The sequence below is a fragment of the Saccostrea cucullata genome, unplaced genomic scaffold (assembly GCF_032062105.1).
Source record: "Saccostrea cucullata isolate Sc308-1 unplaced genomic scaffold, CSIRO_AGI_Scuc_v1 ctg4407, whole genome shotgun sequence".
Classification (NCBI taxonomy): domain Eukaryota; kingdom Metazoa; phylum Mollusca; class Bivalvia; order Ostreida; family Ostreidae; genus Saccostrea; species Saccostrea cuccullata.
The window spans coordinates 20001-44457 of record NW_026923504.1 but is presented as its reverse complement, the minus strand read 5'-3'; the positions used below and the strand labels follow the sequence as shown (position 1 = coordinate 44457).

At 33.8% G+C, this 24457-nt stretch overlaps 1 protein-coding gene across 1 annotated transcript in view; it reads right to left on the bottom strand.

The window, feature by feature from the left end:
* Positions 1-24457, bottom strand: part of LOC134264170 (TBC1 domain family member 9-like) — a gene marked incomplete at its 5' end in the record, with an annotated part of 102277 nt that overhangs the window by 58437 nt on the left and 19383 nt on the right. Inside the window, one exon of the mRNA XM_062746469.1 lies at positions 6776-6870. Coding sequence (XP_062602453.1) covers positions 6776-6870 — 95 coding nt within the window. The remainder of the gene's footprint in view (positions 1-6775; positions 6871-24457) is intronic.

The window sequence follows — 24457 nt, the reverse complement described above, 5'->3', positions numbered from 1 at the left end:
GGAATAAAGTTATATATCACAAAGGAAGCATATCATAAATTGTGTGAAGTGTATCAGGTGTTGCTTAACGGAAACAATACTTCCAAGTTAAATCACTTTAAATATAAATTTTAAACTAAAAACAGAATACATTAATTTTTCCCTGATAATTTCTTGATGATTATAAAGTCTGAGTTTATTTATTCGTTATCAAGACCATTTTCAAGATCAAGAATTGGGTACGCGAAACGGAACCGGAAATATCTGATGCCGTACATGTGGTGATAAAATATAGTTGGAAAAAAAATTAATTCAAACATAATGAATGGCTAGTATTCGATATTCTTATGAGCGAAAAAAATCCAGTCTGATTTTTCTTGAAAATATGTGATTTTCCCATTAATTTCACTTTATTCTTGACAATGTTCTTTTTTTGCACATATATGACATTCATTAAATCCCAGTTTGAGGTACTTGAGGGTTTCATCAACACTTCTGTAGATGCAATAAACTTAATTAATAAAATAGTCCTTTTTTCCCTCTATCTCTATCTTCTTCTGTAAAATTCTCCTTAAAGCTTGCGTGGGGATTTTCTCTTCTTCTAGGATATCATTCAGGGTCAATTGTAGATGTACACTATACTACTGCTGCTTACTGGAGAATATCTACAAGTCGATGCTTACCTTATATCTACCTGACGTTACATATTTTTCTTATATAAAAAATGATACAATGTATTAAAAATCCATACGTAATACACATTCCTTGTATATTTTTCTTAGATAAATAATAAACCCCTAAAAATGTATATTAGGTATGGGGTTTTTTTTATATAAAAAAAAATAAGTTATGTCAGGTGCAAGTGGCTTAGCTTGATCAAATCTCTGAATGGTACTACAATGTATATAATATGAACGCACAATTAATTTGGTGTCCCAATAATATACAAATATTTAGTACAGGTACAGTTTGCAAGTGTTTTGTATTTATAAACAAGATTATTCACCTTTTCGTGAAGGAAGAAATGTACCCATATACGCGGATATACAATGTAGATCTAAATGAGTGGTTGCGCCCCCCTTTTTCATTTTACGTTAATTTCCCATCAGTGAACTCTTCAGAATTAGATGCGCGTTTGATCGTCTGACTGGGACAGCATGGCATTGAGGTAGCCTGGAGGCATTGAGGATAATACCAGAAATGCCAGTATCAATCCAATTTTAGATTATGTGCATTTGTCATTCTAAATAAAGAATAGAAGAACTAAAAGACATATGTAAAAAATCGAAAACCCTAACTTTATCATCAATTAATAAAAATACGATATTTCTGAGGTATGTGTATTGACTTAAAATGTATACCATTACGATAAATAGATAATATCCTTGTCATCTCTACTCTTGATTTAAATAAAGTCCACAACAATAAAAACTTTCGTATGCATTTTGTTAGGATTTGATCGACATTCAACGTGTTGTTTTAACATGTTTATGTCACGTTTGTCCCAGAAATCCTGCGAGATGTGTACATTCTCCGACTTATTCACAAAAGAGTACACTAAGAATTATATTAACTCTTTAATAGTGGAAATATAGAAAGTGGAGGATTATTTAATTTACAGTGTGAAAAAAATATTGTAGATGAATCCCCCCTTTTTGCACCTTCTCGGGAAACTCAACCCCCTATAGATGGTTGGTTGGTTGTATGTTGTTTAACGTCCCTCTCGGGAATACTAAATATTTCACTCATAAGGAGACGCCACCACTTGCCGGTGGAGGGCTACAAATTTTGTCCTATGCTCGGCACTCAGGGCCTTTGAGCAGTGAGGGATCTTTTTTCCTGGCAGCACCTTCTGCGACACGGGACCTCGGTTTATACGGTCTCATCCGAAGGACCGGTCTCCACGTCCCACAGTGGGATTCGAACCCGCGACGTAAGGATTGATTCCTTTCTCCGCGACTCTAGAGCCGACGCTCTAACCACTGCGCCACGCGAGCGACAACAACCCCATATAGATTGTAATGTCCAAAAATTTTTAAGCTTTGCAAGATATTTATGAAGAGATTAAAGAAATCATGGCTAATTATCAGATGAATACGTCAGCCCCTTTTATCGCCCCCAAAATAGTATGGTGTCTACCGCACTTTATTTAAAAATAGGGTTGACAGTTTTGGATACCCTCTTCTTCAGGGGAAAATCCCTTGTTCTGCGCACGGCAACCGCGCAATGGGTAGATTTTGTCCAGTTTTTTTAGTTAAAAAAAAAGAGATCCCCACTCCTTGAATTTGCAGTTATTGAATTTATAGTTTAAATCAAGTAAAAGTGCCCCCCCCCCCTCCATTTTTTTTCTTTAGAGAACATCGATGTGTTAAGTTGGAATGGATTTATAGCTATGAAGCTCTGGAAGTCAACGATACTTGGTTTAATATATTCATTTTAAAACTCTACAAATTCCAGGGAGTTCCTGACCCAAGAAGTCGACGACTATATACCCTATCTGACTCAAGAAGTCAACGACTATATATTATACCCTATCTACTCTGAACCGAATGCTTTGCTCGTATATTTAAAGTTAGAAAATATCAATATTTGTTTGTTATTTCAAAAAAATTAAATAAGATGTGGTGGAAAAAATCTCGTAAGAAAAAAGGCCTTGATCATTGATCATTGGCGGATGCAGAAAGGGGGTTCGGTGGTTGGACCCCCTTTATATTTGTACACACACACTGAGAGATACAGAGAGAGACATTTTTTCTGTAATATGGATATTTACATTAATATGTCTAATAATTTGAAAATATGAAAAATCTCTGTCCGTTCTGCTCGCTAGATCTGTAAATTTTCGCGCATTTGCTTTAAATTCCGTCGTGTACCTTCACAAACCCGGCTAAGGGCTCCGAAACACCCTGTACCATCGGCTCATATACATTCACGTGTCAGCATGAGAGAGGAACAAACGACAACTCTGCATGGGAGATTTGCTCAAAACATCCACAAGTAACATGCAAGGAAGATTCCAGAATATATATATCAGTTTTGGACCATCTTCAGAAGTACCCGTAAATAACGTTTAGAAGTATGCATAAAATAAAAACTTTTGAAATGTTCCCGTAGTATGTCGATAGAGGAGATTCCTTTTTTCTAAGAATAATACCTTGCTGTGGTTTTACTAAATGTTTTTAATCAATGAAGAAAAACGCTTAAAAATTAAATGTTCCCGAAGTATGCAGATGGAGGGGGCTCCCTTTTTCTGAGAATAATCTCTTGTTATGGTTTTACTTAATATTTGATTTGGAAGTTCCCTCCACATTTTTTGTTGTCGAAAAATACGCAGATTCAAACATTTGAAAGTAATGTACCGGAATACCCCGCCACAGAGATTTAAAAGTGTGCTTTATAGTCTTTTTTGGGGGGGGGGTGTCAAATGTTCTTGGAGGTCCCCCTTCTTATAAATGTAGCTTGAATTGGCCGTGATGTAATTCTATGCATGAGTGCTTGGGGTACCGACCCCCCCCCCCCTCCCTTCAAAAATTGCTGGATCCGCACCATGCATTTTGATTATTCATATATAGGCCATCACCTGAGATTAACTTTCTTCACTGTTAAAATAAATTAAAACAAAGAGAGAATAAAAAAAGAAGAATGCAATGGACATTCTTTAAAGAGAGAATAAAAAAAGAAGAATGCAATACAGGATGGTACAGGATCATTTATGATTATTTTTTAAATGTTACAATTTTTAGCGCTTTTTAAAAACGGAACTGTTAAATAAGTATGTTTCATCTGATCGTAAACAACCATCAAGAAGACAAATTAAAACTCAACTAAAACTAAATGTAAAAAAAAAACTAAAATGCTGAATAAACAAACGATTGGGAGTCAACATGGTAAACACTTAGATTGACAGAAATACCTGGAATGTAAGCTGCAAAAGAAAAGGTACGTTCTTTCATTGTGCATAAAATTAATTACACTACGTGTTTCGAGGTAATCTCATCATAAGTCTATGTATATCTGTTAATTAACATTTTATAAAATTGGATTACACTGTCCAAAGTGTGTTACAAATGAAACCTCGACATTCCTTGGGGTTAGCTATTTCGGACTATTGTAGCCTAAAGGTGCATGGGTAGAGGATAAGATAATGGTACCCAAAGCGTCATAGACGACCGAACTCACAGACAGACGGACCCCCAATTACTTATATATGCCCTTCCATTTTTAAAAATTATCATACTGTTGTTTTGCTTACAAGTGTGTAATAGGTCAGCACATATACATGCTCACGCCTTTTTTAGAGCTCTACATATTCTATGACGTAACAATACAATGATACGTCATTTTTTCTTCCTAAACCCAAGATTTGCATCCTAAAATGCGTCTCTTAACTGACAGTGAAATGACATAAGCGGACCTAAAATCTTCAATCTTTTAGGTTTCATTTAAGCACTGAAACATTGTAGTATCGTAAATATTCTGATATATGTGTCCACTATCATCAAGGGGTGTCTCCCTACACTTCCAGATTTTTATTCCTCTATCAAAATATTTTTTTTAGAATAATTATTACACCTGAACATAAACTTTACCTTCACCAGGAAAAACACTAAATTCAACATTGAAACGAACAAACAGTTTTGTGAACAATTAGAGAGACAGAGTTATATACCTGTGATGTACAACGTAAAGCTGCAAAAGAAAGGTACGTTAATATTGTGGATTAATACTAATTCATACGTGTTTTGAAGTAATCTCGTCACAAGTCTTTATGTATATCTATTAATTAACATTTAATAAAATATTGGATACCACTGTCCAAAGTATGTTACAAATGAAACCCCAATATTCCTTTTACACAATGCAGGGGCGGTCGGATCAAACTCGTCTTTTTCCGTATCGGAGATCAAGACCCGAAGAGGATTTCGGAAATAGCCGAGTAGCTACGATTGAATACGAATGAATCTGACGTCACAGCGGAAGTGACGCCGAGCTGTGTCTGCACTGGCTGTGTTAGATCGAAGGAGGCTGTATATCTTCGTGTTTCTCCGCGTTTTAAAGCATGTTTTCCTATTGTTAACATATTTTTATTTACTACAGCATTTTCTTGGCAATGTTGACGCGAAGGATGGGATTTTTCGAATGCAAACTGCAAGGTTAGTGAAAAATTGGAAACAACGAAATGACACGACCTTCCCTCGGCGTCTGAGTGTGAACTACGTTACGAATTACGAAATTTACGCAAGCTGGTGAGGATTCTGAAATCTTTTGAGAGTATTTACTGAACATTATTCACGATGGGATGTTAATTTGAACGTTTTTAATCAAAATCTACGATTAGATAGTAGCCAGGCATGCGCAGTAGGGGGGTTAGTTGTGCCTGGCATGACTAACCCCATTTACGCGTGCGCTAACTAACCCTGCTGAGACTGACAAAAAACTGACTAAGCCTTGACTTTAGGCAAAGTCCAAAAAATAAAATGCATGCAAAATAAAAAAAAAAAAAGAACACCAGCACAAACAACATTCCAGAAACAAATAAAATGATTTAAAACAAGATAATTATAAAATAAATAGAAAAAAAACTTAAATTCTAAAATTATTAACTAAACTAAATTTTAATAGAAATGTTCGTGTTAGTTGACTAAGTTAGTCAAATACTAAGACAATTTGCAATGGAAATTCTTGTTAGTTGACTAAGTTAGTCAAACTAAAACAATTTGCAGTGGAAATTCTTGTTAGTTGTCTAAGTTAGTCAAATAATTACACAAAATGCAATGGAAATTCTTGTTAGTTGTCTAAGTTAGTCTAACTAAGGGATTTTTTCTTGAAAACCCCAAATTCCAATAATCAAAATAATTCCAATTTTAAATAATACACTGTTAGACATTCTAATAATATAGAGAAAACTAAACTATTTTCCACGATCGTTAAAATTCTCAGTCTAATTACAAGACATTTTGTCAGTCTATAAATTTTACCAATTTATAACTTTTTCTTGCTGCAGATCTGTAATGTAAAACTCTGCATCTCATAACAATATACAGATTGTCTAGCCTGTGAACATCTCTATTTTATGACAATATACAGATTGTCTAGCCCATGCATATCTCTCATTTCATTTCTATTCTATGACTACAAACAGATTGTCTAGCCTGTGAACATCTCTATATTATTGATATCACTATATACAGACATTGAAGTCTCACTCTATTTTATCATAATATACAGATTTTCTAATCTTTGAAGCTTTCTACTTTATTACTACTGTATATACAAACTCACTCTCTCTTATCATTATATACAGAATGTCTAACCCATGAAGTTTGTTTGTTTGTACAGTGTATGCTGTTTAACATCCCTCTTGAGAATTTTTCACTCATATGGAGACGCCACCATTGGACGCTGGAGAGCTGCAAATTTTGTCCTATATTTGGCACTCAGGGCCATTGAGCAGTGAGTGATTTTTTCGTGCCAGCACCTACTGCAAAATGAGACCTTGGTTTATATGGTCTCATCCGAAGGATCACTAACAGGTGGACTTTTTATGACAATATACAGACTCAATCTTATCACTATATACAGAATGTCTAACCTATAAAGTTTTCTATTTTATCACAATATACAGACTCTATCTTATCATTATATACAGAGGGTCCTATTTTATTACTATAAACAGACTCCAGCTTATCACTATATACAGAAAGAATATCTAACCAATGTAGATCATTCTCTATTTTATCATTATATACAGACATTCAAGTCTCACTCTATTTTATCAGTATATGCAGCGTCTAACCTGTGAAGATCTCTCTCTATCTCATCATTAGCTAGAGTGTACTTCCCAAGGCTTTGTTCTACCATGTTTCTATAATAACCTTTATTTGTAGCCATCTGAAAAAATAAATTGATTTATTCATATTGTTTTGATTCCAACAAAACTTAACAGCAGAAGACAAGACTTAGTACAGTAAAACTCGGTTAGTATAAAAATGGATATTGCAAATTCATGGATATAGCAAAGTTATCTTGGATCCCCAGCTATATGACTTTAATGAATTTCTTCTTATACGGATATAGCAAAGTGATTTCATAGGTCCCAGTGATTTCGTTATAACCGAGTTTTACTGTGACATGTTACAGCATAAGATGTTCTTTTATATTTCATAGTGACATTAACTAGCTTCATGCCTCTCCCTTTCATGATTTGCCCCTGAACATCACCATGTGACCTTGATTTTGATAATGACTGTTCTGTTCAGGGCCTTCCAAAATTCAAGGTTATCAGCAATAAAATGCACATCATCACTAATCTCTCTGTCTACCCAGGTACTTAATTCAGATTGGTGAGAAGAAGGTGTGTTACATGTATCTTATCAGTGTTACTAGAACAACCAGAGGTTAGTTTGAAGCACCTGTTTGATATAAAATTGACCCAGAAGTTTATATTTTGTCTTAAATGTTCAGAAGTTTAATGGGTCAGATGACAATTAATGAAAGATGAAAACAGAAATAACAAAGGCAGCATAATAACTGTAGAATTATTTTTTCCCACTTTTTGTTCTACAATATTTCATTATCACATGTATATCATTTGTGTTCTACATTTTATAAGGTATGTGCCAATTCTGTCTCATATGTCTATTCCATATAAGGTCCTCACCAGGTTAATAATTCCAAACAACTGTCAACTTTCCACACATAATATGCTCCTTATGATAATAAATAAAACCCCTTAAGAGAGGACTTCAGCATTCATGTGATTAACTATCATTAATAACTTGAGGAAACTTGATATAAAGCATCCTAGGTTGAAGGGGAGTTCAAATGAATGGCCAAGCCCCATTACAAGGGGAGATAATCAAGAAAAGATCAAAATAGGGTAGGGTCATTAAAAAATCTCCTTCTCAAGAACCATTGGGTTAATACAAGCTGAAACTTATGTGGAAACATCCTGGAGTAGTGTACATGTAGATTCTAAATAAATAAAATAAGGGGGTGTAGGGCAGAGCAACAATAGGGAATTAAAGTTAATTTATATTGAAATATATATTAAAAAATCTTTATAAAAATGTTCTTCTCAAAAAATCACTGTGCCAGGAAAGCTGAAACTTATGTGGAATCATCCTCAGGTAAGTGTAGATTCTAAATTGTTCAAATCATGGCCCTCAGGGGTAGGGTTGGGCCACAATAAGGAATCCAAGTTTTATGTTGAAATAAATAGGAAAAGTAGAATCTTTAAAAATCTTATTCTCAAGAACCACTGAGCCAAAAAAGCTAAAAATTGCATGGAAGCATCCTGGGATAGTGTAGATTCCAATTTTTTATCAAATCATGACCCCAGGGTTAGGGCAAGGCCATGATAGGGAATCCAACTTTTACATTGGAATATATAGGGAAAACTTGAAAAATCTTCTCAAGAACCACTGGGACAGGAAAGATAAAACTCATGTGGAAGCATCCTGGGGGTAGTGCAGATTCAAAATTGTCCTAATCATGACCCCCACACATAGAGTGGGGCCACAATAGGTATTACAAAGGGGAAATCTGGTAAAGATCAGCATTGTTAAAGTTACACCAGTTGAGCAAATTTGAAAGACTTTCGAGATTTTAGTAACTCTTTTTTATCAAAATAATTTTAAATAAAAATACAATGTACATGTAGAGATTACAGAGAATTTCATCCAGAAAACAATATTAAAGGTTCATTTCAAATCAACATAGTAATAATCACAGGAAATGTTTCACACTTGAGATCATTGTGTCTTGTTTACCAAACCATGCACACATTAATGAAGATTTCCAATGTTGTAAGAGCAGAAACTAAGTAAAATGACCGTTTGTGGTAAACAATTCAGAATACAGGAAAATGTTTATATAAATTTTGGTGCATTGCCATAATTCTGTGAATGGGTTGAACAAGAGGCCCATGGGCCACAATGCTCACCTGAGTCAATATGGCTGACTTTTTCATCAGCAACTTACCGTATATCCGTTTTTTTTCGCGATGATCTATTTTTCGCTTTTTTTGCGATCATTTTTAATACGCAAAATATAAAACACGCAGAATTTACGTCAGCTATAATTTGACATAAAAACATTACCATTTTAAACAATATGATCTTCAATCATAAAAAATAACAAAATAAAAACTGTACTAATCTACCCCTTTTTCGCAAAATTTCCAACACGCAAAAAAACAAGAGGCCCATGGGCCACATCGCTCACCTGAGCCATCTTTTCAAATTTAGAACGTTTTTTTTTCTTTTATTACGTCTCCTGACTTGAAATATTTTATGAGTTTATATTTTTGCATCATTAAAACTGAACCCAAATGGGTCATGATACAAGTATATCGAATCCATTTTAATGATTTGGATGCTTAAATTCCAATCTGACTAATTGTGTTCTTTTTAGGCCTCAGACATACATGCACATACTGTAATTCCATTTATGAGCCAAAGAATGTTCATTATAATTACTGCATTTTGCATTCAGCTTGACAAGTGCAATCAGTTACTAACTTTCTTCAGCAAACAAGAAAAATACATGGTTATGCTAAAAACTTTATTCAGAAAGTTATGCAATTCTTGAGTAATTATTTGCAGGAAACAATATGAGTAAATTAACATATAAAATGTTCAAAACAAGATGATACATATTAAACTATGTTGACACATTTGATAATAGAATATACATTATTTTTAAATACATTTCTTATCTTGAAACTTAAATCATGCACATACATACATGTGAAGTACCAGGTAGTAATTAAATCAAAAACATCATTAAATCAGTAGATGTATAATTAAATTTAAAACATAATGATTGTAAATGACAATAAATCTTAATAAAGAGTATACTGTATAAAGCATTGGAAAAACATTTGAAAATGCAGTCAAAATATGCATATTTGTCTAAAATATATAAATCATTTTTTAAAAAATACAATCGCACAATATACATACCTTTCCCAATGAAAGCGAAAACGGGAAAGGTTTATGTGTAACAGTAAGTGATTGAAAAAGTAAGATTTTTCAAGTTTTACCAATATGCATAGTACCTTATGTTTACATAATTGCATTACCAGAACCCCTGATTCAAAGAATCTTGTTGAACAATTTATGGGGGCGCTTTTATTCCTCTTAAATTTTCATTACAGATGTAGCATATTGTATGTGCAATTATATTCATCAGCATTTTTTTTTTGTCTTCTAAAAGAGGTAGGTTTACCTCCCTTTACGGGCTGGCCATTGACCCCCTCTTTCCATACTTACCTTTAAATCATAGATTTTGTACACATTAAATTTGATCTTAATGCACCTGACGTTCAGAAAAATCTACATGACCTGATATGTCTTATTTATTTGAATCAGGGAATCTGAGTTTTCATACATAAAATTCAACGGTGACAATGTAGTGACATTTTAAAATTGTAAGCATTGTATGTTATTTACACAAGTTGTTTTTAAGAAGCATAATTTCCATTGAAGTTCATAGTACAAATAAGAATTATTATTATTAATAGTGCAATAGTGCAAAAAAAAAAATATTTCAGCAAAAGATTAAAGGCATGCAGTCAATGGAGACATCCAACTTATGATTTCCACATTTTCTAAGGTGACACATTTAATTTTTGCAATGATATATCTGGCATTAATTATGAGAAGATGGGTATCACACAAAGTATGCTATAGCTGGAAGAGTCAGATCGAATCACAATTAATAGAATGCTCTAGAGTCACAATCACTACAGTCTATCAAAGAGTGTCCTTCAATGTTCTTCAAGAAATATTACAACATATCAGGATAAAAGAGTTCTCAACACAAAATTGTGTTGTCGGTATTTAAATGCAAAAGTCATACTAATAAAATTAAGGGACAGATGATTCTCAATTTCTGAAACATAATTATTGTTTGTACATGTAAGACATATGAACTCTATAAATGGTAATACACATGTACACTGAATTGTACACAGCATAGATATATATCCAATACAATATTCTACAAAGTGATATTATGCACTATTATTTTGAATATACATGAACATGTAGATGATAACTTGTAAAAAAAAAATTCACAAACTTATAAGACATTCAGTAGAGTTGTTACACATATACATGTGGATTAAAGAAATGTTAACAATTGTACAAATTTTTTGATATAAAATCAACAGTTGATCAACTGACAATAGCCAAAAATGCAATTATTCGTGAATATGACAACCTTTCATTTTAATTTAAATATGCATTAAGAATTTAGCACAAATTGTAGTCATAGCAAAAAATATGAAATTATACAATTAAAATCTTAAGAAAGTAAACATATATACATATACAAATACAATAAGAATTCAATAATATGTAATTAACAGTCAAGTCTAAAAGGTAAATGTCTTCATCTAATAACAGAAGTTAATAATACAAAGATATTAAGTACAAAATTCAAATTTTCAAACAGTGGGTTGTTTAAAAAAAAATGTCCAAATAGGGCTAATACCCCAACAAGGGAATAAGAGAAGACATACTTCAATCTCTGCAACCTAGCTACAATTATTGCAAATGGCCAAGGGGATGGCCTGAATTTTGCTGACGTGTAATTAGCTGAAGGTCATGTTAATCTCCAGTGATTCAAGAACACAATTACCCACTGTTCAAGCTTTAAAATGTTTTGGATCAAAGAATACATAACTTCTTAGTCATATTACTGAATGATCTTGTACATTATCATTACATCCAATGAGATCACAACAGATCTGACTTTTTCAAAAGGAACCTTAATTTGCCAAAGTATATATAACCTAATATTCACCCAAAACCAAAAATATAAACATATAAACTTTGTGACCTTGATCTAAATCATTTTAGCTGCTGGTCATGACAGCATATTAAATAAAATTAACTTTGACAAATTAAGACACAGGCAGATGGACATGTTGAATCCAGTATACCCCTAAAACTTTGAGGGGTATACTAAGATTGGACAAAGGGATGAGGGAGGGGGCATATTTATGGATCTCCCTCTGCTCTTTTTTACTTTCGTGCCCCATTGTATTCAGTGCTTACGTCTTATCAAATGCACAGTACACCATTTTATGATCTGACCAGTATGCTTCAATCACATCTGTTTCACATGGTGATATATTTGTAAAAATCAAGTCAAGTTTCGAACCAAAGTCATGAGTAGTCTTACTCACAATTTGTTTACAGCTGAAGCCTCTCTCCATAAAAGTTAGAAAGTCTGTATGCCCAGCAAACAAATCAAAATTAAAATCTCCAAGGAATACCAAGTCTTTCTGTTCATCAATCAAGGGCTTTATATGCACATTCATATCCTGTTTGAATTCCCCAAAAGAGCAAGATGGATATTTGTAAATAACTACAACTTGGACATCTCTACTTTGGTTTACATGTATATTTACCATGATGAACTCCATAGAACCAGTGTTCAGCTTTGAGATGCAGGTTGTGTTGTAGACATTTTTCACATAAACTGCTGTTCCATGATATGGGCGCCTGTCCATATTATCTGTAGTCTCATGGTTAAATACTGCTGTGTATCCCTGCAGTTGATAATTTTCAGCTACATCAACACTAGTTAATCTTGTCTCTGAGAATCCAACTACATCTGATGCAACAATATTTGGTTCATCTTGAATTTGTTGGAAGTGTTTATGAAGTGATCTACAGTTGTTGAAAGCAATTTTAAAAGAATTAAAATCAACTTGGTATAATGGGACGTAACAAAGTAGCAGCGGCACATCTTTTTTCATTCTTTCCATTTCCTCTACCACTTGTTCATCCATAGCCAATGCCTGCTCATTGAAGTTTAGGATGTGCAGATGATTCACTGATCGTACTCGACTTAGTGCTACATAGTGAATATGTGCATTTTTCCTCACTCTAGTCTGAGACAAATCAATTACAATTTCATCAACAGTGCAACCTTGCGCTTTATGAACTGTTTTCCCTGCAGCTGGGCGTAACGGAAATTGAATTCTCTGAAAAGTATTGTAATTCAATACAAAAGACCTCTGAACTTCAAAAATTGGTGTCCAGTCCACATTAATCCCATCATGATACAAATGTTTGTATTTCTTGCGAGTAATTTTTCCAATGGCTGCATCAAAAAAATTTACCAACACAATGCTTGGTCTTGATATTCCTTCTAAACTTCTTTCAATTAATTGTACCTTACATGTTGACCCATTTGTTAGACCATCAGATACATCAACATTGACTGAGATATCATAGATCATCCCAATAGCAAGAATCAGTTTTTGCATCAAATTAGCAGTTTTGCTAACATCATCTGCTTTAGATAGAGATCTCAGCAGTTTTTCCTTAAGTTCCTTTGAATAATCCTTTAGAACTGTATCCACTGAATTCACTGTAACCTTTTCTCCTTCAAGTTTTTCAATCAACTGATTGTTGTATGCATCTACTTTTGAATTCTGTGTAAAGAGATGAGGAGCATGATGTGGATAATTGTCACTTGTTTCCGTTATCATGCATCTGTGTATTACATTCATATCTTCTTCTGTCATGATATTGTAACGAAGGCGATTTAGAAGTTGAGCAAACTCAAGATCGTCTTTCTGGCGCATAATTTCATCCAACTCAAAAATGCAAAAATGCTCCTTCCAGAGATTGTTTGCAAGAGCTTGAGCATCATGATTTAAATCTTGAAAGATCCAACGGTCCATCACAGGTTTAAGTTGGAAAAAATCACCAACAGCAATGATACTTATACCACCAAATGGTTTCTTGATGCCTGTGAGAAGTTGTAGACGACTGTCAATGAGTGCTAATGATCTATTTCCAACCATTGATATCTCATCAATAATGATCAATTTTAGGTTTTTGTACTTTGTACGAAAAGTGTTCAATTCGTCACAGTGCAAACTTTGTTGGCTTTGATTAATTTTTTGATGGAAAGCAGATGCTATAGTTGCTCCTCCAATGTTGTATGCCGCCTTGCCAGTATAAGCACAAAGAAGTACTCTTATGTCATCTGGATTTTCTCCTTCTGTGGAACATAGATATCTGTGCAGAGCTTGATAAAGTGCTCTTATCAAAACAGATTTGCCAACACCAGCACCTCCAGATAAAAATGAATAAATAGGTTCTGTCTTGGTTTTTAACCAGTGCAAGACATGATTGAAAAATTCCCGCTGCTTTACATTTAGACTTCCTAAAAGTTTCAAGTATTCATTGTCTGGTAATCTAACAGAACTTTCTTCAGTTATTTGTCTTGTTGATGGAATGCCAAGGTCAGATCCTATATCATACTGTCTCTGTTCAATAGGCCTCTCAGGATTAAATTGAACAAAGTTTTCAGATTCAAGAGATCCTTCATTTTCATCTTCAGCCTCTCTTTGCTGAACATCTGGTGCCAATTCATCAAAAGCTTCTGAAAAGTCCTCATTTGCCATTTGCAAAGCTGCATCAAGCTGTTCAGCATTGAATTCATATTCCTTGACCTTGTGTGTAAGAAACGACTTCTTCAGATGAAATGACTTCTCAAATGTGTCCGTTCCTGATATAAGATCAGTGGATTCATTTCTCCAAGGCATGAACAACATAAGTTTTTCTCGGTAGTAATTTTCTGGATCAGTTTTGATATTAAATCGGACATATCTAATTACCCTTGGTATTTTACGACGTCTGATCTTTATGCCATTTCTCAGTGTAACTAGTGTATCACTTTCACCAAAATCAAGATCTGAATTGTCATCATCTGACTGATTGTCCTGATCATCATCATTCACTTCATTTTCAGCGAACTCTTTTTCAGTATCTTTAGGAAATACAACATCTAGCTGTGACACGTAATCGGCTAAGCACCAGTTTTCAAGCTGCTTTGGGCGTTTTGCATACCGTTTAATTACATTGCTGCATTCAACATCTGTAGAATTTGGTGTCAACTTTTCCAATTCAGCATCTGTTTTGATGAGAATTACTCGGTCATCTGATGGACTTGTGTTGATAAAAACAACATCCCTTGAAGCTTTTGTCATTGGCATTTGTAACACTAAATATGCTGCTTCTTGTGCTCCAACTTCTACACTATTCAGAAAATGATTTCCAATATGACGTACCTGTCTTTTTATGTCAAGATTTCCTTCTCTAGCTTCTTTTGCAGCTCTGTTAAGTAAATCGCTCATCCCTCTTTGTGATTTACTTATATAAGAAACAATATACATTGCACACGCATATGGGTCCAAAATATACTGAATGTCAATGTTAGCTTTCCAAGCATCAAGAACAACACTATTGTATGAGTTTACCCTCATATCACATGGCTTTCTCTCTAGAAAAACCTTTGGACCTCTCAGTGAACTTCTAATGCATTTAATGTAATCTTCCTCAGATATCTTAAGTACTGTGCTCAGGAGTTCCTTGTAGGGCAAATCACATCCATTTTTCATATCATTGAGCTGTTTTTGAATATCATCATACATTTTCTTGTACTTATCAACATCACACTCAAGTGGCTCCAAAATCAAAGTCTCTTTAAGAGGTGGAAGGGGAAAACCAAATCGACATACAGCTTTACCTCTCTTTTTGCATGTCTGTGAATGTTTGTGCACTTGCAAGTCAGTCAAATCATCCTCTACATTCTTTTCACATTTCAGGTAATTATCTACATAATTAACTATTTCCTGTTCATTGTTTTCATGATATTTTGGTGCATTTTCTATCCAAACAATCATATGAATATGTGGTGATCCTCTTTGCTGAAATTCAGTTCTGTAGAAGAAGTCTTTTACAATCCCAATTGGATGGTGATCACTTCTCAACACTGAATTCATAAACATACGGAATCTATGATCAAAGTACCTGGAGCAAGTGATTGGATCTTTTTGTACTAATTTTGATTTTTCAAACCAAGTCATACTGTCGATTTCTTCATCAGTGTATTCTTTTCCATCATTTAACACTCCAAGTGCTCTGATGAGATCATTCCATCTGGTATCTGCAGCTGACAGAAACATAAACCATGTTGGTAGACCTAACTGTCTGATCATAGCAAATACATCTTTTTTTCTAGTCTCAAGATATGCAGGTGAATTTCGTAATTGTCGGAACACAAAGAAACCTTCATCATGTCTAACAAGATTATTCACATTTTCAGGATTCTTCATTTCATTTGCTGTCATGGATTTTCCTTTGGTTTTGCATTTTCTAAGAGCCAGATTGCATTTGTCTGTAACTTGTTTCATTTGTATTTTTTTCAACTTGAAAAACAAATTTGGAACAGACTGGGCAGCACGTCTATCAACACTCCTCAATTCCCATTTAGCTATATCTGCATAGGACACACGTACTTGTCTTTCATCATCTTGTAATCTTCCCTTTCCACAAAAAATTGTTGGAAATGATAAATACTCAGCTGTCTGATCTTGATATAAACTAAGTGGACGTTGTCCTTCACCTGGAGCAAATGTGTAAATCTGATTCATGTCTCGTGAAGCATCATCTAACATAGTATCACAATTGCCATCTCTACCAACTCCATGTACTTCACAGAATTCATCATCATCATCATCAACGGTCATCATCATCATCAGTATTTTGGTTGCTTCTCTCTTGTGTTTTCACTAATTCCTGAACAATTTCACTTGCTGAGGTTGTTATTTCTTGAAACCAGTTGTCATCAACATTGATATTTGCATTCTTGTAAAAGTCACTATTGTTCATAAGCCAGTGCAACGCCATCAGTACTTTTGTTGGTCGTACATTTTCATGATAATCACATTTTTGATATGACAACTTTTTCTTTAATTTGACAGGAACTGTGACATTTTCATCTAATTTTCTTGGCAGGCTATTTACAGTAGGTTGAATATCAACAGGAACATTCACAATATTTCCTCTTACAGAATATTGTCCACCCCTTGGCAACTCTCTTATTTGCATAAAAGGTATTCTCAGAGATACAAGCCTTTCTTCTAAAGGAAACAAATCTAATTCCAATGGCTTAAGTGGCCACATCATACCATTTAAGACAGACAACTTTGGAATTTTGTTTTCTCTTATTGATGAACAGCAAGTATTGCAAATCCATTCCACATTTTCAACAGACACAGTGCTTGTGAGAAACTTGTTCTTACATTCATTATCTAGTTTGATGTTTTCCACTTTAGAAACACTCTCTTTGAACCATGTTTGCTGACAACATGAGCATACAAAAATTGGACCATGTCTAATCTGTTTATGAAATTGTTCAATGCAATCAACTATATCTGCTCCAAATCTTTTCTGTCTCTGTCGTTCATTTACTTTTTCACAATATTCTTTATCTGCTCTTTGCTTCTGTTTCTGTTCCCTATTTAGGAATCTCTCATTTTCTCTGAATGAAATGTTACTTCGTTTAGCTTGCTTTCTTAACCTTTCCTTTTCAAGAACAGTTGGATTTTCTGGGCATTTTCTTTTAGAAACTCTACTGTCCTCTTTCTCTTGCACCTTAACATTCTGACGTTTTAACTTTCTACCTTTAGTATTCATTTCCCTTTCTTTCTCTTTAACTTTCGTATCTTGTCGCTTTAACTTTCTACCAGCCGTATTTGTTTCCCTTTCTTCTCTTTAATTTCAGCATCTTGTTGCTTTAACTTTTTTGCAAACTTATCCATTTTCCTTTCTTTCTCTTTAACTTTAGAATCTTGTCGCTTTAACTTTCTACCAGCTGTATTCATTTCCCTTTTTTTCTCTTTAATTTCAGCATCTTGTCGCTTTACTTTTTTGCAAACTTATCCATTTTCCTTTCTTTCTCTTTAACTTGAGAATCTTGTCGCTTTAACTTTCTACCAGCTGTATTCATTTCCCTTTCTTTCTCTTTAATTTCAGCATCTTGTCGCCTTAACTTTCTACTTGCAGTATTCATTTCCCTTTCTTTCTCTTTAATTTCAGCATCTTGTCGCTTTAACTTTCTACCTGCCGTATTCATTTCCCTTTCTTTCTCTTTAATTACAGCATCTTGTCGCTTTGACTTTCTTGCAAGCTTATCCATTTCCCTTTCTTTCTTTTTAATTTCAGCATCTTGTCGCTTTAACTTTCTACCTGCAGTATTCATTTCCCTTTCTTTCTCTTTAATTACAGCATCTTGTCGCTTTGACTTTCTTGCAAGCTTATCCATTTCCCTTTCCTTCTCCTTAATTAAAGCATCTTGTCGCTTTGACTTTCTTGCAAGCTTATCCATTTCCCTTTCTTTCTTTTTAATTTCAGTATCTTGTCGCTTTAACTTTCTAGCAGCTGCTTCTCTTTCATTTTCTTTCTGTCTTATTTCAGCATTCTGCCTTTTCAATTTCCTTGCAAATGTTTCAATTTCAGTTTCTCTGCTTTTTATATCATCATTTTGTCTTCGTAACTTTTTTGCATGTGTTTCTTTGTTTCTTTCTAATTGCTTAAATTGTACATTCTGTCTTTTTCTCCTCATGTAATCTCTCATATACACTTTTCTGCATGGGTTTTGATCCGATTTTGTCACAGATGAGAGATGATCATCCATTTTGTAAAATCTTTTCTGCAATGGGCTTTTCTCTGGAAAACTATGATGCAAAGTCTTAATTGAGATTGGTAAGATTTCAAACTGTGTTGTAAAATCTATATGCATGCTGTTATACATACTGTACAAATAAGACACCAAATCATCAATAGTCTTGCTTTGTACTAGTACTGATTTACCATCACAGGCAGACATGCCAGCACTGTCATGTGAATGAGAGTCAAAAAAGTAAAATTCATTGTCTGACACTTTGTATATACCAGAACAAATTGCCCCTATCATTATCAGCAAATATCTAGAAACCTGAAATGCCTCTTCTAAAGCTTGATGCAATGATTTCACTTGACTAATTTGTTCTTCAGAGACAAGTATTCCCCACATGGTTTCAAATTTCTCAATGACATGATGATTTTCTCCTAAAGTTAAGGTACTTGGCAAATCATCAAATTTAAGTAGTTTGTTAAGAAACATTTGTCTTTGCTGCAAATTCTTGACCAACATAACATAAACCTGATCTCCTGCTATTAAAGTGCTATCAATAAATTCTGTTGAAAATGAAAATCCTTCATAACTTTTTATCAGCATAGTAAGCGCATTGCAGGTACACTGGCTTCCTCTAGAAAATGATGAAAACCTTGCATCCCCTTGATGAAATGACCCAAATACAAATTTTGTATTGCATACCTGGTTGATTGCATGACTAAGTGCTTTGCCTTCTTCAGCCATTACACCATGATTATGTTGTACAGTTTTAGTGATTGAGGCATTGTTTGTCAATTTTTGTTCAGTAATGTTTTGCAAATTCTTTTCATGAGATTCATTGAGCAGATTTGTTTCACATAGTTCATTCAAAATTTGTTCATCATTCAGCAGATTTTTCACAAGTTTTTTGGTTTTCCTGTTTTTTTGTAACCTGAGGGCAGGCTCCTCAGGTCAACATTGCTTTTACTGTTTTTCACGAGGCCAGTCTCCTCAGTCATTCTAATGTCATACATTGTTTTACTGTTTTTTAAGAGGCCAGTCTCCTCAGTCAAGTCCAGGTCAGACATTGTTTTACTGTTTTTCATGAGGCCAGTCTCCTCAGTCTTGTCAGTCTGTATCTCTTTCCTGGCACCACTCATCCGCCAATACTTTCTTCTAGGCATCTGCAAAGGATAAAGTTAATAATGAATATAGATACAACGGATGTACAGTCAAGCCTTGTTAATAGGGACACTTCTTAGAATCTTGGTTTATGAAGCATCAGGAATACCGAATTTAATCCCAAATTACTTGTAGATCTAAACATTCTGTTTCTAACACACCTCATCAGTAATGTGAAGTATCCTGATTACCATGACTCAACTGTACATCCTTCTATATAATAGAAAAGGGAGGAAAGAATAGATAAAATAAACTTTTCTTTCAAGTTTTGCACAATTTCAAAATTTTTAACCCATTTTTAAAATGACCAATCAAATAAATCGAGTAATCAATTGACATATTATCATCATATTTTTAATTAATATGTGTTTGTAAAACACTATGATAATAAAGTTCAAAAAATCTAAAGCATATTGGTCACAGTCAAGGTCACAAAGTCATTGACCGTGGTGTCATTTGAAAGAACTTAATCAGTGGAGTATGCATCCCAAATATGAAGTCCCTATCTCCTATGGTTTAAAAGTTATGGCAAAAAGTGTAAAAAGCTATTTTTAGCATATAGGTCAAGTCAAGGTCACACATGAATTATGAAATTTTTCTTCCAAAAAGTGAAAAAGCTTTTTAGTCATAGGTCATGAAACACAAGGGTCATTGGGCATCTTTGTGTGAAATGAAACTACCAAGCCATCCTATGAGGTTAAAAAGTTATGACAAACAGTGGAAAAAGCTAATTTTAGCATATAGGTCACAGTCAAGGTCACAAGGTCATTGACCTTGATGTCATTTGAAAGGACTTTATTAGTGGAGTATGCATACCAAATATGAAGTCTCTATCTCTTATTATTCAAAAGTTATGGCCAAGGTTAAAGTCCAACAGACAAACAGATAAACAGACCAGACAGGACAAAAACAATATACGCCTTCCAGTAAAAACAAATGATAGTCAGTATATTTAAGTAATTAAACCAAAACAGAAAAGTAAAATGCCACACTTAAAACTGAACTGTCATGGGCAATCTTTGTGTGAAATGAGAACCTACCAAGTTTATCCATCAGAAAGATATGGACCGGACACAAATTATGAAATTTTACTTCCAGGGACTTTGAACTTCCCAAATGACCTTGGGTCAAGGTCATGACACACAGGTCATGGGCAATCTTTGAATGTAATGAGAACCTACCAAGTTTATCCATAAGAAAGATATGGACCAGACACAAATTATGAAAATTTTCTTCCAGTGACCTTGAACTTCCCCAAATGACCTTGGGTCAAGGTCATGACACACCCTTAGGTCATGGGCAATCTTTGTGTGAAATGAGAACCTACCAAGTTTATCCATAAGAAAGATATGGACCGGACACAAATTATGAAATTTTTCTTCCAGTGACCTTGAACTTCCCCAAATGACCTTGGGTCAAGGTCATGACACACCCTCAGGTCATGGGCAATCTTTGTGTGGAGTAGTAGATTCTTATGTCCCTCCGAAAGAAAGATATGAACCGGACACGTTTTAACAGACAGACAGACAGACGGACAAGGTGATTCCTATATACCCCCAAACTTCGTTTGCGGGGGTATAACCAGGTTTTGATACATGCTAAGTCTCAAAGTGGGATTGTCTTAAAACAATATTGCACAGAGAATTGCTATCTCATTTTTTTTTCTTTTAAAGAAATGGGCACAAGGTTATGCAACACTTGATGACATACAAGAAAAAAACATATGTTCAATTCAAATGAAACTTTTTACCATTTCAATGAACATCACTGTATTTTTGTTGCCACGACTGTTGACCTTAACAAAATTAACTTAAATTTTTTCCACGTCCAATACTCTGTCAAAAATGGTGCCATCTACCCAAAACAGAACTTGACCTAGATATTTTTCTTATAAATCTGTATGCCATATTTCATTTCAGTATGTGCTATCTTTGCAAAGATAATGATAGGAAACTGCAAATAATTATAATTTTTTTAAAGGGCTTTTGACACAACTCTGTCAAGAATATTTTTATTCCAATCAATTTAAACCTAATATTCATATGATAAATCTGTATACTAAATTTCATATCTCAACCTCTGCAAAGATCCATGAAAGGAAACTGCAAATAATTGTAATTTTTCTAAGTCTAAGTGACATACTCAAATTGTGATCAAATAACACTTTCCTAGATTTTCATTAATCCAGTATACCAAATTTCATTCCAGTATGTGCAATCGTTGAACAAAATTGACAATTTGCAAATGATCAGAATTTTTCTAAGTCCAAGGGGGCATAATGGTGTGATCATTACCAAAACAGAACTTGTATATATTATGAGATATACCTGTATACAAAATTTCATTTCATTGTGTGAAAGTTGCGAAGATAGTGAATGGAAACTGATTTCCCACTCCCAACCGACCTAAGACAGCAGCAAACCAATATGCCCCCCCTTCTTAAGGAGGACATTATTTTTTTTTCAAAAAGTGCCAAATAAAATAATTAAATCTTTAGCATACAATTTCCAATCAAGATAATTCATTGTTACTGTACAGGCATATTTACCCAGAGTATTACCAATGTTTGGGTATTTTCCCTAAGAGAAAATTTTCCCTGAATATCCCATTTTCCCCTTTAATGAGTAAAAATTTCCCTTACAATAATAAAAAGCTCAAATATTTCTTTTATTTTAAAAAATTGTAAATTAAAAGAAATAAATTATCATCAGGTGTGAAATGTAGTTTAATTTGCTATTTTATGCACTTTAAATGGTCATAAAAATGCTGATATTAAACTGGACCTCCCAGCAGGGCTCACCCTGCACCCGTTGGACGGCGCAGATCTAGAAAATTTTTGAAAGGGGGGGGGGGGTTGAAGGTGAAGAGGTAAAGTTAATATAACGTACATTTTACATATACATGTAGACATGTAAACCCAACAAAAACTTGGGACTTTCTTCTTTTTTTTTGCAATCTCGTACCCCCCCCCCCTCTAGATCTGCCTATTTGGACTGGTCCTCCAACCCTGGCTAATTTTCCCTATTTTTCTAGAATGTAATTGGTGGGTTCGCCCCAATTAAGTGAATGCACCAAGTGGTTTCACCTCGTTTAACTACACTGTAACAGGTAATAAATTTATATGTTCTTTTTTAAGAGACTTATTCACAGTAATAATTACCCCAGTAGATAATTAAACAACATTTCAATATCAGATATAGAATGAAATTCTTTACAAATTTTTAATGCAACACATATCGGTTCATATTTCAAATTGACAAATAAATAAGGCCTAAATAAAGAAAGAGGGCGTATAAGGTGTGTACAATCCCCCTCTCTGAGACAAAATGATTCAATTTTCAAAATTCACAGAAATGTTATATTTTTCTAAAATCATGTTCTCAGTAAATGTCATCTTCAAATCATTCTACTATTTTATTTTACTGAACGACTTATCATTTGATAATCTTTATTTCAAAGTTGACATTTCAGCAAATTTAGTGGAAAATGGGTTTAGTAGAGCTATCAAAAAGGAATTTTGAACATGAATGGGTCAAGTCTCCATTCTTTGTGAACACTTAGTTGTTGAAAATGTAAATGCGAAATCTATTTCATTTGTCCAAAAAATGGAATCTGAACCCATTAGATATGAAAATCGAACTTTTCTGAAAACATTTACGCTTGAACGAACCCATTCATTTAAATCACACTGAAAGACATAAACAATGTATATACTTCGTAGCGTAATGGTTAAAGCGGTTGGTCTTGAACCAAACCTGCGCTATGGAGAGAGTTCGAATCATTCATGAAGCTTTTTTTTTTTGTTTTCAAATGTCTTAAAAACACGAGTGAAAAATAAATTATTGATAAATTATTTAAACAATGAAATACAGAATTTGATGTGAAAAAATTAAAGAAACCATTTAATTTTGAGAAAAAAAAACTACTTTCAGAATTGAGAGAGGTCTTCTTTCAGAGCGGGGGATTATTCTCGCCCTGTACGCCTCCATTCTTTAATATTTTCCTATAATTTTTTAGTTAAAGAAAAAAAATTATAACAGTTTATTTGCAATGAATACAGCTTCATATAGCAATTTAAAAAAAAAATCATATAGCAAACAAAACTTTTGAATAGATTCATGTAAATGAACAAAGGACAGCCTTCATATTTAATTTTTATTACGCTGCTTATCATTAGCCTATTGAACAAATGACCATCCGACAAACAGACAATAATTATGGGTAAACCCAACTGGGTCAAATCCACTCAGCATAAACAAGTAATTGGGGTGAAACCACTCAAAGCAAACAAGAAATCAGGGTGAAACCACCTGCATTCCTCCAGGAAAGACAGTTTCTCCCAAAACGTAGAGTAATCTCTGCATAGATAACATAATAATCAAGCAACAACAACACAAATCAATTCTTTTTTATTTAGTATTCAACCTGGCCCTTGGATCATGAAACATCTTTAGCTTAAGTCTAAATTTATATTATCCTTTAATGTTGTGGATATCAAGCAATTAAAGTTTATTTTAAAAATGTTCTAGTATTAATTCAAACAAATGTTATTTGCAAGTATTTAGATTAATTACACCGTTGATAAACATTCTACAAGCGGTTGAAAATGAAGTCTACGTATGTTTCATGACCCTATGGCCAGAAGACAATGGCATATGTTACTTCAAATTTACTGGATTCCACAATACATTATACCATGCTTTTCTTTTTTATTCCTGTTATACTTTTTTTATCCATAACCTGTACATTTCGATTATTATTCATCAATAAGAATATATATCTTCTATTCTAAATTGTTTTGCCATTTTCTACATCTCGCCCCTATATC